This window comes from Aulonocara sp. 'chitande type north' Nkhata Bay, linkage group LG22 (assembly GCF_057382095.1).
Source record: "Aulonocara sp. 'chitande type north' Nkhata Bay isolate Kocher_YH1m ecotype deep benthic linkage group LG22, A_spYH_male_GT1.1, whole genome shotgun sequence".
Lineage (NCBI taxonomy): Eukaryota > Metazoa > Chordata > Actinopteri > Cichliformes > Cichlidae > Aulonocara > Aulonocara sp. 'chitande type north' Nkhata Bay.
The window spans coordinates 16,951,739-16,964,996 of NC_141364.1; the positions used below are offsets into that span (position 1 = coordinate 16,951,739).

General features: G+C 38.4%; 1 protein-coding gene across 1 annotated transcript in view; it reads left to right on the plus strand.

Annotated features, from left to right (window-relative positions):
- Nucleotides 1-13,258, plus strand: part of csmd3b (CUB and Sushi multiple domains 3b) — a 414,655-nt gene that overhangs the window by 362,792 nt on the left and 38,605 nt on the right. Inside the window, exons 44-50 of the mRNA XM_086281026.1 lie at nucleotides 720-908; nucleotides 1,635-1,812; nucleotides 4,861-5,006; nucleotides 8,781-8,861; nucleotides 10,321-10,434; nucleotides 10,562-10,750; nucleotides 10,958-11,104. Of these exons, the coding sequence (XP_086137152.1) occupies nucleotides 720-908; nucleotides 1,635-1,812; nucleotides 4,861-5,006; nucleotides 8,781-8,861; nucleotides 10,321-10,434; nucleotides 10,562-10,750; nucleotides 10,958-11,104 (1,044 nt within the window). The remainder of the gene's footprint in view (nucleotides 1-719; nucleotides 909-1,634; nucleotides 1,813-4,860; nucleotides 5,007-8,780; nucleotides 8,862-10,320; nucleotides 10,435-10,561; nucleotides 10,751-10,957; nucleotides 11,105-13,258) is intronic.

Genomic DNA, 13,258 nt, shown 5'->3' on the forward strand with positions numbered 1-13,258 from the left:
CAAACAGCCTATGAAGCTCATCGGCGTGCAAAAATCACCCTCAGCTCTGAGCTTTATTCCCTCGTACTGACGCTCTTGGGTGGAAATAGTTTAACATGGAGAAAAGTAGTGCTCTCGCCAGTGTCGCTTCTCTCTCTCATTAACCAACCAGAATCAAGGAGAGGCGGGACTGATGGTATCGAAGCTGTCAATCATAACAGATGAGACGCTTACCTTGGCTGTCACTGACATGCCTGTTAATAATGACTTGACAGCAAAACAAGTCACAAAGATGATGAGTGTTTTTTAACTAACTTTTTGGACAAGCAGCTTTTAAATAGGATGATTAAGATTTTTTCCTTTTTTAAACACATTCAGGGTACTTTAGGATACTCAGATTACACTATTAACATGTAATCTGAAATGTATACAATTTACCAGCAACACTAACTGAGAGTAATTCTCCTTTGAGCTTCGTATGGTTGTATGGTTGGCTGTATCCTGTTCCACTTTTTTTGTGCTGAACGATGATTCATTATGCAGAGTTAGAAAGGATCGATTTGCTGTATATATTTATTTTGCTTGATTTTAGTTTTTTCAACCAACTGACTGTTCACAGTTGAAGCTGCAGTTCATACTGTGGCTCGTAGTCATGAGTTGCACATTACAGGACTAAATTAACAAATCGTTTCTGCCTCGTTGATTTTTTTCTTGAATAATTTATGTTATTATCTCTGCAGCCTACCAGCTCCAGAGTTGCCCAGACCCTCGACCGTTTCGAAATGGCATCGTGATTGGCACAGATTTCAGTGTTGGGATGACGGTGTCGTTTGAGTGTCTGCCCGGATACTCTCTGATTGGAGAAGCCTCGCTCACATGTTTGCATGGAATTAGCAGGAACTGGAATCACCCATTACCACGATGTGAAGGTAAATTACGTGATTATTCTTATGCCTACTCATCTTTTTCTTTGATCAAAGGCGATTGATCATTTTAGCTGGATTTCAATTGAGTCTCCTGCATCTTTTTGTTGTCCTCTCATACAGGCTTACAGGGCACTTAATAATAATGTATCACCACATAATAAATCATAATGCACAGGTTTACAAATTCCAAAAGAAGTATGAAGAAGTTTCTCTATGAATTCTTTTTATAATAAATTCCTTAATTTGTTAGACATACATGTGCTTTCATCAACTTTCACTCTCAAAGATGACTTTTTTGGAGGATATGTGGTGCTATCATAACAATATAGTCTCTTAATGATATAAACACAATATACATATATATAGGGACAGATATTATTACTGTTGTAAAGATTAATAATCTCACTCTCACTATAAATTATCTTACTCTTATTGTTTTGTTTACTCCACACATGAAAGAAATCGTTCTAATTTCAAGATGATAACATTTCATATTGAGCCATATTGTTCTAACATCAGCACAGCTGAGAGTCAGCTGAGCTGTGGGACAGAAATAAAAATGTAATGACAATTTATTAAAGGTGTTAAGGTGTTATCCAGTGGTCATTACATGAGTGATAGAGACATTTTCTTTCACAGCGATCCCGACAATTATTGAAGCTTCACAATGGCAGTTCTAATTTGCGGGTAATTTATTAAGGGCAATTCTGTTAATATTCTCACTTGCAGCACTCTGCGGTGGTAACATCACGTCATTAAACGGAACCATTTACTCTCCCGGCCATCCTGAGGAATACCCAAATTTCCAGGACTGTGTGTGGAGCGTTCGAGTTCCTCCTGGACACGGGATTTATATCAACTTTACTGTACTGAGCACAGAGCCCATATATGACTACATTACTGTCTGGTAGGTGCTATTTACTTTTTCAATTAGCACGTTTTATATTTGCTCTACTTCTTAACTGACAGTATTCATGCTCATTATGTGCTATTATTATAATGCTATCCCTTCTTCTCGCTGCCTCAAGTGAGTTTAAGTAAGAAATGTTTTATTTGACTGAATAACTATTTAATTTGTACCACATAACTTTCTGTTCACACACACTTTCTTTTCTCTCTCTCTAGCCGGATGCTACGCTCTTTAAAATCTTTTCAGAGCTAACCACTAATTGGCTAAATTCCTGCAAGGTTACTATGACTGCAGACACCATGTCATGCATATAAAGTCACTCTGATATAATTTTCTTCTTGTCACGGTTTACCCATTTTTGTTTTTAGCCATAGGTCTTTCTCTTCTTTGGCCTGTCCCTTACACTATCTTTAATGCTCGGCCAGCCTTATATGTTATATACAATACATCGTTCGCTTCCCAGCTAACCAGCCTTGACTTCTCTCTTCATTATTCTTCTTGAGGAAAACAGCCATTGGCAACACTAGACATTTTGTCAATGCAGGTGCTTAAATGGTGCTTAGATACCACGCTACATAGATATCTGCAGGTACAAGGTGGTAGCAGAACCATAAATACGTTGCATCGTTTATTGCTACGGGTGCCATGATGCTGCCCCTTTCTCCAGAGTCCCTCCACCTACTCCTGTTTCCTATAAAAAGACAACAGGGTGCGATGTAGCCGCATAGGCATTTGAGGCAGGGCTGAGCAAAAAGAACACAACAGCAGGACAAGACGTGGTTTGCTGCTGATACATTTCCTTGCAAATCGTGTATTTTTAGACCAGCACAGAAGGACCGAATGTCTGGCTTGTTCTGTTGTTATCCTGTCTTTCTGTAAGCACTGCCAACCTTCCAGATGTCCAGGTCTGGCTGTTTCTTTAGCCACACGGAAACTGTAAAATTGTTCTAACAAGAAACTTTCTCTCCTCTTTAGAAAGTCTGAGAACTCTCAACTTTTTAGGTCAGCAGAAAATATAATGAAAATTAGATTTTAATTTAGCTCAGATTTAAATATAAAAGGTATTTTTCTCACAACATTCACCACCTGATATTCCAAGATGCCTTTATTGTCTGTAGAAGTCATGAAATTATAGATATGATTAGCTCCGCGCTTGCCATGCTGTCAAAACTGCTTTTACAGTTCCGTTTTTCCTCAGACTTGAGAAGAAGCCTCACAGGATTGCAACTCTGTCAACTGTTTCTCACTCCAATATCAAATCTAACTCATTAACCTAACTTTCTAGGAATAAATCAAGTTTTCAAGCTCAGTTGGTGATTTGATTTGGCTGTAAAATGTCAGAAAAGCAGGAATAAGACATTTAGGAATAGAAAAACAGCAGTTCCTTGACTGTAATGTTTAACTTGTTGGCAAAATTGCTGCAGCTTACTAATTCATTTGATCCATTGCTTCACTCCTCAGAGTGCTACAGGATGGTGTATAGCTCAGTTATATCAAGCAAATCTGTAATTTCACACTTATTGCTTTATGGTATTGTTTGGCTTCTACACAAACATGACATTGCAGACCTTCCTCTTTAGCAGCTATCCACTGAAAAAAGCAGCTTGTTTTCTTCAGCAGTTGGTGTGTGACTTGTTTAGCTCTAGTTTTAGTCTATAGTTGTGCGATATCCAGCCTGTCTTTCCCACACCACGACACAGTTGAAGCATGTGCCGCCCACCCACAGCTGATTGTGTGAATTCCATGAATTGGTCGCACAGCGTGTTTCTGACCCTTTGGTCTGTCAGAAAAGTGGACGGACTGAAGCAAAGACGACACAAGAATGCGGTAAAAATTCCCGATCTTAGTCACGCAATCATGCTGGCTCCCCATAGAGAGCGCGGTGTCAGTGGTAGAGGTGTGATTTTCACAGCGGTCTCTTCAGTCCAGAGCCAGCCGACCTGACAGTCGCTTAGTCTGCTAATTGGTCTCAAACTGGGAGGCTTGCTACAGCGATCCACTGCAAAAGTTTCCATATATGTCACAGATGTTTCTATATATTGTGCAACCTTATCTTTAAAGCCTATTCTGTACTGAAAGTGTTGCGTTGACATACTAATAAATGTTAGCGAGCGAGTGCATCAGCTGTAATCAAGCAGTGGAAGGCAATAAGTGCAACTGCTCTGATGACTCTGAGCCACCCAATGCGAATCAGAGAAGGGGATGATTCTGTTCATAACCTGGCAGGTATAATTAGTCTCTTCCAAAAACACTTAACAGCAGGAAGTAATCATTTAATTTAACTTCATGATTATGCTTTTTAATCACAGATAATGAGTCTGATATTGGTTAGTTCCAGTCTGACAGCTGGTGCTGTCATTAAAGGTGAAATATGTTCACTGAGAGCATGACCTGCCATTTGATGGATAACCTCCTGCCTGCCTTCTCGGGTAATTGTGTGACTTTTTGCGAATGCCAGGCCCATATTAGTGGGAACAGTGAAGCCAAGTCTACACCAGGACTAACATTTGTTATTCTTATGATCTGTCAACAGTTCAGTCAATATTTATGAACTCATCCCCAAGCAAGAACAAGAGAGCCATAGATTTGTGGGTTGTGGTGTTATCAAGAGCTGTTACTTTGAATCTAAATTTCAGAGCATTTCTTATCTAAATGAGCTTTTTGACATTGTGGTTTGTATTGTTTTGAGAAGGAAGATGAGCCCATAGCCATGCACAATCGCTGTTGGAGCCAGCACTTTGTCACACAATGTCCATCTGCATTTGCAGTTAATGGAGCAGGTCTCATAAAAAATCGTCAAGTCTCTTCTGTCTTTGTTTCTAGCCTTGGAGCAACCATTTCCTGAACATAAATAGCCATCTAACTGTCACCGATGACTGCAATAACTTATTCAAATTATATCTTAGGTGGACGTTCAAGCCCATTGTTCTATAAAGAAAGATCAAGTCCACTCGTTTATGGGCCTTTATTCTCTCGCTGTCTTCTTGGTCACACAGGTTTTGTGTATGTTTTCTTTGTGTTTCATTCTGGGGTTTTTTACCACAGGGATGGTCCAGATCAGTCTTCTCCTCAGATTGGACAGTTCAGCGGAAACACAGCTTTGGAGTCCGTCTATTCAACGTCCAACATCATCCTCATCAAATTCCACTCGGACTTCTCTGGAGCCGGCTTTTTTGTCTTAAGTTATCATGGTAAGAAAGAGACCACATTATCACAGAGATAATGATAATATCAGCCTGCCGTAGAAGCATGTTACTTGATTGTCTTCGCAGTTACAGATGATGCTCTCATTAGCGCTTTTCTCTGTAGTTGTCTTTGTTGTCCTGAGGTATGGCAACAGTGTAGCGCAATCATTAGTTCTAGCTCCAATAGTTTTTTGTTGAACTGAACTCTCTTTAACTTCACAGTCAGATCTACTTCCTTTGACTCATTCTGACTCATTTGAAATTGATCTTCCTCTCTTTGCCACATCCTATCACAGTGATTAGTAATTAATATTCTTAATGTTATGAACCGAGTTGATAATAGCAACACTGTAGAAACATTCTCTTTGAAATGACTAAACTCGTCATTTTCAAGCTTTCGTCTTTCCGACTTTATCTTTGAGTGCGGACTACTGAGGAGTTTCACTATACCACTATCCCGCCCACTGTTACTACCCAGTTATTTTTAAATGATGCTTAAAAATGACTCCAAAAAAATGTTAATACAAAGTTTGTGATTCACTTTGGGGCGACACTGAAAAGCTTTTGAGGTCTCGGCTGCTCGAAGAAGAGATTATTAAACCAGTTGGTAACATTTCCAAATGTGTTAAAAAAAACACTTGGTAATGCTTTATGATAATTTTTTTTAGAATGATCTTACCATAAATAGACAATACAATCTGTATTTTTGTTTGTTTGTCCATGAAACAACCAACATTCGAGCACAGGTACATCTTTACGTATCTATAGATATTATGACATCATCATGTTGCTTGGCAAAATAACCCCTGCTGCTCATTATAAAAGTATACTATTTTAATTTTTCAACATTAACTTCTGTTTTTGCAAACAGTGAATATACTCATGTCTGAGTATGCGGTGATGGTGATGTTTATGTATGGCATCAATATTACATTATATAATTCTACACAATAACCAATGAAGTCATGTTTTATATCAAAAATGGAATGCTTGCTAAATAATTGTATAAAACTAATTAAGGAAATGGGATTTTAAGGCATAGTTGTGTGTGTGTGTATATATATATATATATAAGTATATATGTGTGTGTGATGCAGATATTAATAAATGCACCATTAACTAATAAATGTCTAATAAAGTAGTGCTAATCTTAATACAGGAATAAGATTGCTTAGTAGAGGTTTAATGTAGCCTAATAGGCTTGTTTGTTTGATGCTGTTTACTGTGGTTCTACTAAAGGTAGCACTGCAAGGGATGGAACTTTTTTAGCAACTGAAAAGCTCATTAATCTTGTTTTTGTTAAACTTCCAATTAAATGATGGTTTCCTGTGTTCTTAGACGCTGTCAGATTAAAAAGCACGTTGATAGCTTTATCTCTTTATCTCATACAGTAGAAAAAAAAACAAAGTAAGCAGCAAACCTGCAATTTACTCATAAAAATGTGTGTTGCATTGGTTCACAAAAATCAGCTATTGAGTGTTTGTCTTTTGCACCCTGTTAGTAGAAAGAAGTGTTTTCTATCTGTCTTACACCTTTTTAAAAAAAACAGTCATTTTCCCTTCACAGACTTTTGGAGTATTTGTCCTGGTCCTTAGCTGCTCTTTCTCCATTCCTGCACTGTCTGTGCCATTTAGGTTTTCATCTCACCTTAATCTGTGCTGTGGTCCTTTGGTGCCTCTGTATTTCTTTTTGTTTTCAAATACTGCTTATGGTGAAAACCACTCCATTCATCTAAAGATTCCTACACATAGCATACTGTACATTAAAGTACATAAGAAATCATCAAAATGTTTAGAAGCAGGGAAATGCAAAACTCTTTTTTTTATATTACATTTAATTATCATCTATTGTCTTTTTAAATTTCATTTAATGGGTGAATCTATATTTTTACTGACTAATGTTTCTGGTATGTGTCATTATGACACAAAAGTTAATTCCACAATGGTTTTACTTTAACTAAAAGATGACAGGCTTTTTTAAAGATGACAAAATAATGTTTAAAGAACCTCATGAGCTCTTGACAGCCGTCATAATGAATTGTCACCAAGCTGAAGATGATGCTATTTTTCAAAATAAAACCTAATATTTTGGAATAACAAGAACGTCACTACACTGTAAAGATGGCTGCTTGTTTTTTTTAATGTCAGGATAGTTTTGGTTCCTGAAAAATTTGAAAGCTTCAAATGAGTCACTTTTTTGCACTCGTTTCATCCGTCACAACACATTTTCTCATTGGTTCTCCCGCATTCTCTCTCACAGATGTACCCACGCCTCTTTATTTTCCCCCCCCGAAGCCTGTTTCCTACTTCTCAAAAGTTTCTGTTCAGTGCTCTTTAGTGAAAATATGTCAAGTTGTTTTTGAACAGGCTTCCCTTTTTCAGACAGATGACACATTGTTAATGAATTTTTGTTGGCAGGTTTTAACTGTCAGTTGTCACACTCACACAGGAACAGCACCATCTGATGGATTCAAGTTTACTTTCAATTTCTGCTTTATTGGACGATGAACAGCAAAAAGTGACAGGGAAGATGGATAAAATGGAAAGGGGGTGACATGTATGGCAGTAGTAGTTAGCATTATTTGGTCGCGTCTCTTTTCGAGACAATATTAGAAGAAAACAAGAAAGACAGCGAGAATGAAAGAAAGATGAGAGCAGAGCAGCCTATTTGATCATCCGTACAGAACTTAAATTGTTGCATAATAATTACCAGAAGAATGGGAACCTTTCATGATTCGCTGCACTGATGTTTTCTTAAGCAGAAACTTGTCACTAAAGTATTGTTCTTAAGTTTTCTTTTGAGTGTCCTTCAGTGACCTGTAAAGAAATTCAGAATGCCCTAGTTTGAATCTGAGACAGCTACTAAAGAGAAAATTTAGTTTGAAATGCCAAATAAGCGCCAAAAGAAGGATCAAGCCACCGTTTGAGGATATTCATCTACTTCAGCGCTCCCATCGTTGGCGGGATTACATACTTGTTATTCTTCATTTTCATCAGTCAACTCAGTGGAGTGGTTGAATTCAAAGGTGTGGAGCTTCCATACACAGACGAGGGCCACGCATGGGTGACTAGCATCATGAACACGAGGCTGAGAGAGCCAGTGTATGTGACACGCATGTGGAAGTAGCTATAAAAATGGTCTCAGAGCTAAGCGAAATCGATGACTGCTAACAGTGATCCTTTCATCGCGCGTAGAAGCACAGAGCTTGCTGCACACACAAACATAGACATGCACTTGCTCAAACATTTACACACATCCTGGCGCGCACTCATAGACCACAGGGCTTTGATATGCATTAGAGCATCAGAAGCTATTGGCAGGTCTCATTTTCATAGTCAATTTCATCTTGACTTACAGCCCTTAGCCCTCTCTCCTTCGCTCGCTTCTTGTCCTCCCTTTTTCCTGTCTGTGTCTGCCTCTATTCTCTAACTCGCTCTCTCTTTTCACTCTTTCTCTCTCTCTCTGTTAGCAAGTGATCTACAGTCATGCAGTAATATTGATTACAGCCTTCAGCTCAGTGGCTGTGAAGTTAGTTCCTCTTTATGATTCAAGACAGTGCTGTGTCTGTGTAGCTGATCTGTTCTTGATTCCATACTTTGCCCACCATTTGAACTTAAAAAGTTCAGTTAAACCGATGCGACCAAGATTGAATGTCACACTATTCTGTCCTTTCATTGCACTTGGAAAAAAATTACATTTAAATTTTAACACGGGATCCTTGAACACATTTTTTATACATTGTTCCTTTTTCTGTCTCCTCTCCGTTTCTGTATCTCCCAGCCTACCAATTAAGGGTTTGCCAGCCTCCTCCAGAAGTTCCCAGTGCTGACATGCTGATGGAGGATGGCGAGCTTGAGATAGGTGAGCTGTCTGTCTGCCTGCCATTGCTCACAGATGTGTCACTTTGATGGATAAAAAGGACACGATAACACGAATGAAGACTTAAATCAAGGATGATTGGTGTTATATTGTGTATATATATTCTGTAATTCATTTTTTATTGGTTTAAGACACGCACTAATCCAATCATATACACTCACTGGCCTCTTCATTAGGTACACCTGTTCAGTTGTGCATTAAGACAAATATCTAATTTGCCAGTCACATAACTGGCAATAACTGAATGCATTTAGGCATTGAGGCATTAGGACAAGCTGCTGGACTTTAAACTAAGCATCAGGATGGCAGATTTTCCAATACAATCATATGTAGGGTCTAGAGAAAATATCCAGTGAGGAGCGGTTTGCTTCGTGACAAGGCTTTGGTGATGCCAGAGGTCAGTGAAGAAGGATGGCCAGACTGCTTCAAATTGATAAGAAAACAACAGTAACTCAAATAACTGCTCTTTACTACCAAGGTATCCACAAGAGCATGTCACACAACACATTAAACCTTGAAGCAGATGGGATACAACAGTAAAAGATGATACCAGGTGCCACTTTTGACAGCTAGGAACAGCAAACTGAGGCTACAGTTCACACAAGCTCACTCAAATTGTACAATAGTAGATTGGAAAAATGTCATCTGATGTTTTTGCTGCAATATTCAGAATAGGGTAAAAAATTTGACATAAACAAAATAAAAACATGGATCCACCCTGCCTTCATTCAGTGATTTAAGCTGGTGCTGGTGTTGTAATGCTGTTGGTGATGGTTTCTTGGATCACAAATCTCAGATCATCTCAAACGGGTTTCTTGAATATGACAATGGGTTCACTGTACTCAAATGGCCTCCACAGTCATCAGAACTCTATCCCGTAGAGCCCATTTGGAATGTGCTGGAACAACAATGGAGGCCCAACTGACAAATCTGCAGCAACAGTTTGATGCTATCATGTCAGTGTGGAGCAAACTCTTCGGGGGGATGTTTCCAGCACCTTGTTGAGTCTATACCACAAAGAGTTAAGAAGGTTCTGAAGACAAAACAAGGTCACATTCAGTAATAACATATTATAACCAATAAAGTGGAGCATGGGTGTACTGTGTATACAAATAAAAGTCCTGTACTGAAGATGTGGCTCGAGTAAAAATTGCTCCTGGCATGTGATAATATTTCATGTTTTTATTGCCAATCATCAAGCTGAAGTTTGTATGAGTTAAATTTGTAGCAATTTATAACAATTCATCATCTCAACAAGTTGATAAGATGCTTTCTATTGAAACGTTTAATTCTAAAGTCATTAGAGTACATAGGCTGTAATGTAAAGACTTTCTTGGAAATGTGTTGAAATCAAGCACTCAAATGTACTTAGAGTTTACCACTCTAAGCTATGCTAGCACCAGCTCTGTTTTCTATAGACACACTGATTTTGTGTCTCCAGGCGACATCATCAGGTACAGATGTCATCCTGGATTTTCATTGGTTGGCAGTGAGATTCTTACCTGTCGCTTAGGAGAGAGGCTGCAGATGGATTCACCACCCCCAACATGCCAAGGTCAGTGGATGCCAGTACAAAACCAGTTTAAGTTACTATTTTCAGCTTGACACCGTCAAAAAAACCCATCAAGCTGTGTAGTCATTCAATATAACAATTGGCTTTGCTATTTATTTTTTACTTACAGTTCAGTGCCCTGCACATGATGTGCGATACGACTCCTCAGGTGTCATCTTAAGCCCTGGCTGGCCAGAAAGCTACCCTAACCTCCAAATGTGTTCGTGGAGTGTTACAGTGGAGAAAGGATACAATGTCACAATAACCTTTGAAAGTTTTCACACCGAGAGAGAGTTTGACGTGTTGGAGATTTTTGATGGTAAAAAACACAAAAAGGAACGCAGATTTCAACATCAGAGAGCCACACATCACACTCATAGACACATTTTTGAAAGAATGCACACCGCTGTATTATACCAAATGTCACTGTATTCTCATGTCTCATTCCTTCTATTATTGCTGTCTTTCTTTCCCTGTCTCTCTCTCCATTATTCCATCTCTTTCACTTTATCTTAATCCCTGTCAGGTCCCACATCCAACAGCCCCACCTTGGCGACACTTAGTGGTGACCTGCCAACACCCTTTAACCTCACAACCTCTGGACACCAGTTCCTAGTCCGCTGGTCTTCAGACCATGGCACAAACAAGAAAGGCTTCAAAATTCGCTATGTTGGTGAGTACCAAAGTATGTATCCCAACTTTATTTTACTACTACTTTTAATATAATGCATGAAAATAAGGACAACAGCAGACAGAGGCAGACAGAAGGAGCTGTTTGTACCATTTAATTTGCACAATAAATATTTAAAGATGTGAAAGTTTGAGAGCTTATGGGAAGAAAGTTCGTGAAAAAAAAATCACAATATCTCGCTGTACCTTATTTCTCTATCTTTAACATATGTTTCTAGCAAACTTCTGTCTGCCTCCTGAAGCACTTTACTGAAATGCGTTATAGGTTAGTTCTTAAGTTTTATCTGTGTGAAGACATCTTGATGAGCACAGATGCTGTTTTACAGCAAGCTTTGCATTTAGGCAATCTCGCACCTGGGCCTGCTGAGTAGCTTTAGACTGTTGGGTAATGAGGCTTGAGTGCCTTATTCAAGGACATTTTTGACAGTTAAAGGGGAGGAGACAATTTTACCAGTTTAGTTTGCTTATTCACTCCATATACTCTAGCCAGGAGGTTGTTTCTTTAACCTTTGAAACACCACTGCACTGTATGATGAATTATGCGCAGAAAAATAACAGGAAAAAAAAGCTAAACGCGCTCACACTCGGTAACCTTCTTTGGTGGCGGTGATTAATGTGAGCATCTGCAAGAAATGTTAAACATATGCTGTAAGCCTACTAATACCGGGGTTCAACTTCGGCTATGTTTTTAACTTGGAAAATCAAGCCCAGTGCATGACGGTGAGTGTACTTCCTCCTTTGAGAAAACATAATGTGATGAAATTTTAATTACAATGAGAAAATTTAGTCCTCTTGTCAGGTAGTAAAGTAAAATTTTCTCAACATATTATTGTCATTATAAAAAACATCCATGTGAGATTAAAATCAGCAGTTTAATGCCATCAATCTTAAAACTAGTACAGGGGAAGAACCATCTGATGAGATATTGTCAACTGGCTGCTTTGCTATATGCTGATTAAACTTTCAGTGCTTTTAGAAATAAACTGTGTCAGACATGCTTACTTAGAAATCACTGTACAAAACTGTACAAAACTTCCCTGGCACTGATTCTACCCCAAGAAAAAAGGGGTGAACAAAAAACCCTCACAACTCTTAAGTGGTCTCAGACTATTTTGGTTCAAAACCCAACCACACAGATACTGGGGCAGTAGCATACTAGAGGGACAAAACAGGCTTATCACTAATACATAAGACAAGTTAAGATGTTGTTGTGGGGTTCTTGCCCAGTTTGGAGAATTACAGACCATGCACTGTGGACCAAGGTCTGGGTAATATTGATATAATAAGACCAAGAATAGTGCGTGTGTGTGTGTGTATATATATATATATATATATATATATATATATATATATATATATATATATATATATATATATACATAAAAAGATGTGTGAATCATATAAAGATACTTACTGAAAGTGGAGGTGGAAATGAGCCTAATAGGTCCACTTAAAATTGACAGGTTTTTGGCAGTTGCAGCACGAGTCCCTCCAGATGCCATTAATGTCTGTCGTAGAGGATTAATGTTTCCCTTTATTAAGAATATTTAATAAAGCTACTTATAGCAATCAATGACTTTGCGGGCGGTGTGTCCAGTAATGTCTCATGTCCGTTGTAACTGCACTCGCTGGTTGTTCAGTGAGAGGGCTCTGCCAAGAGCGACTATGTGTAATTATAATTGACATTCATATAGTTGTCACATGGCTCCTAATTGGGTGAAAAACTTTCTTTTAAGATCGCCTGGAAAGGTATGAGACCTGTTAGGAACATGACCATCAATATCTTTAATTAGACTCCTTTCTCTAATTCATGGCTCATTGAGGAAAAGCATCGAGCTCTTCAAATCACAAAGCACGTCTTGTACATGATCATTTTGGAAAAATCAAAGTCCATTAGTCTTCTTTTGCTCGACATCCTGTTGTATTATAAATAAGTAGTGACTCACATTAATACAAGTTTCAGGAAATTATCTCAACCTTTGTAATTTCATAATAGCAGACATGTGAGAATCTCTGCTAGTGAATCTATTATTACTGCTAACCTTTATAATGGTGCATACCTGCATGCAGATATAGTGCAGCACTATCTACTGAATGAGCTTTACCTCTTTTGTGTTTATTGTGCAAGTTTCTTTGT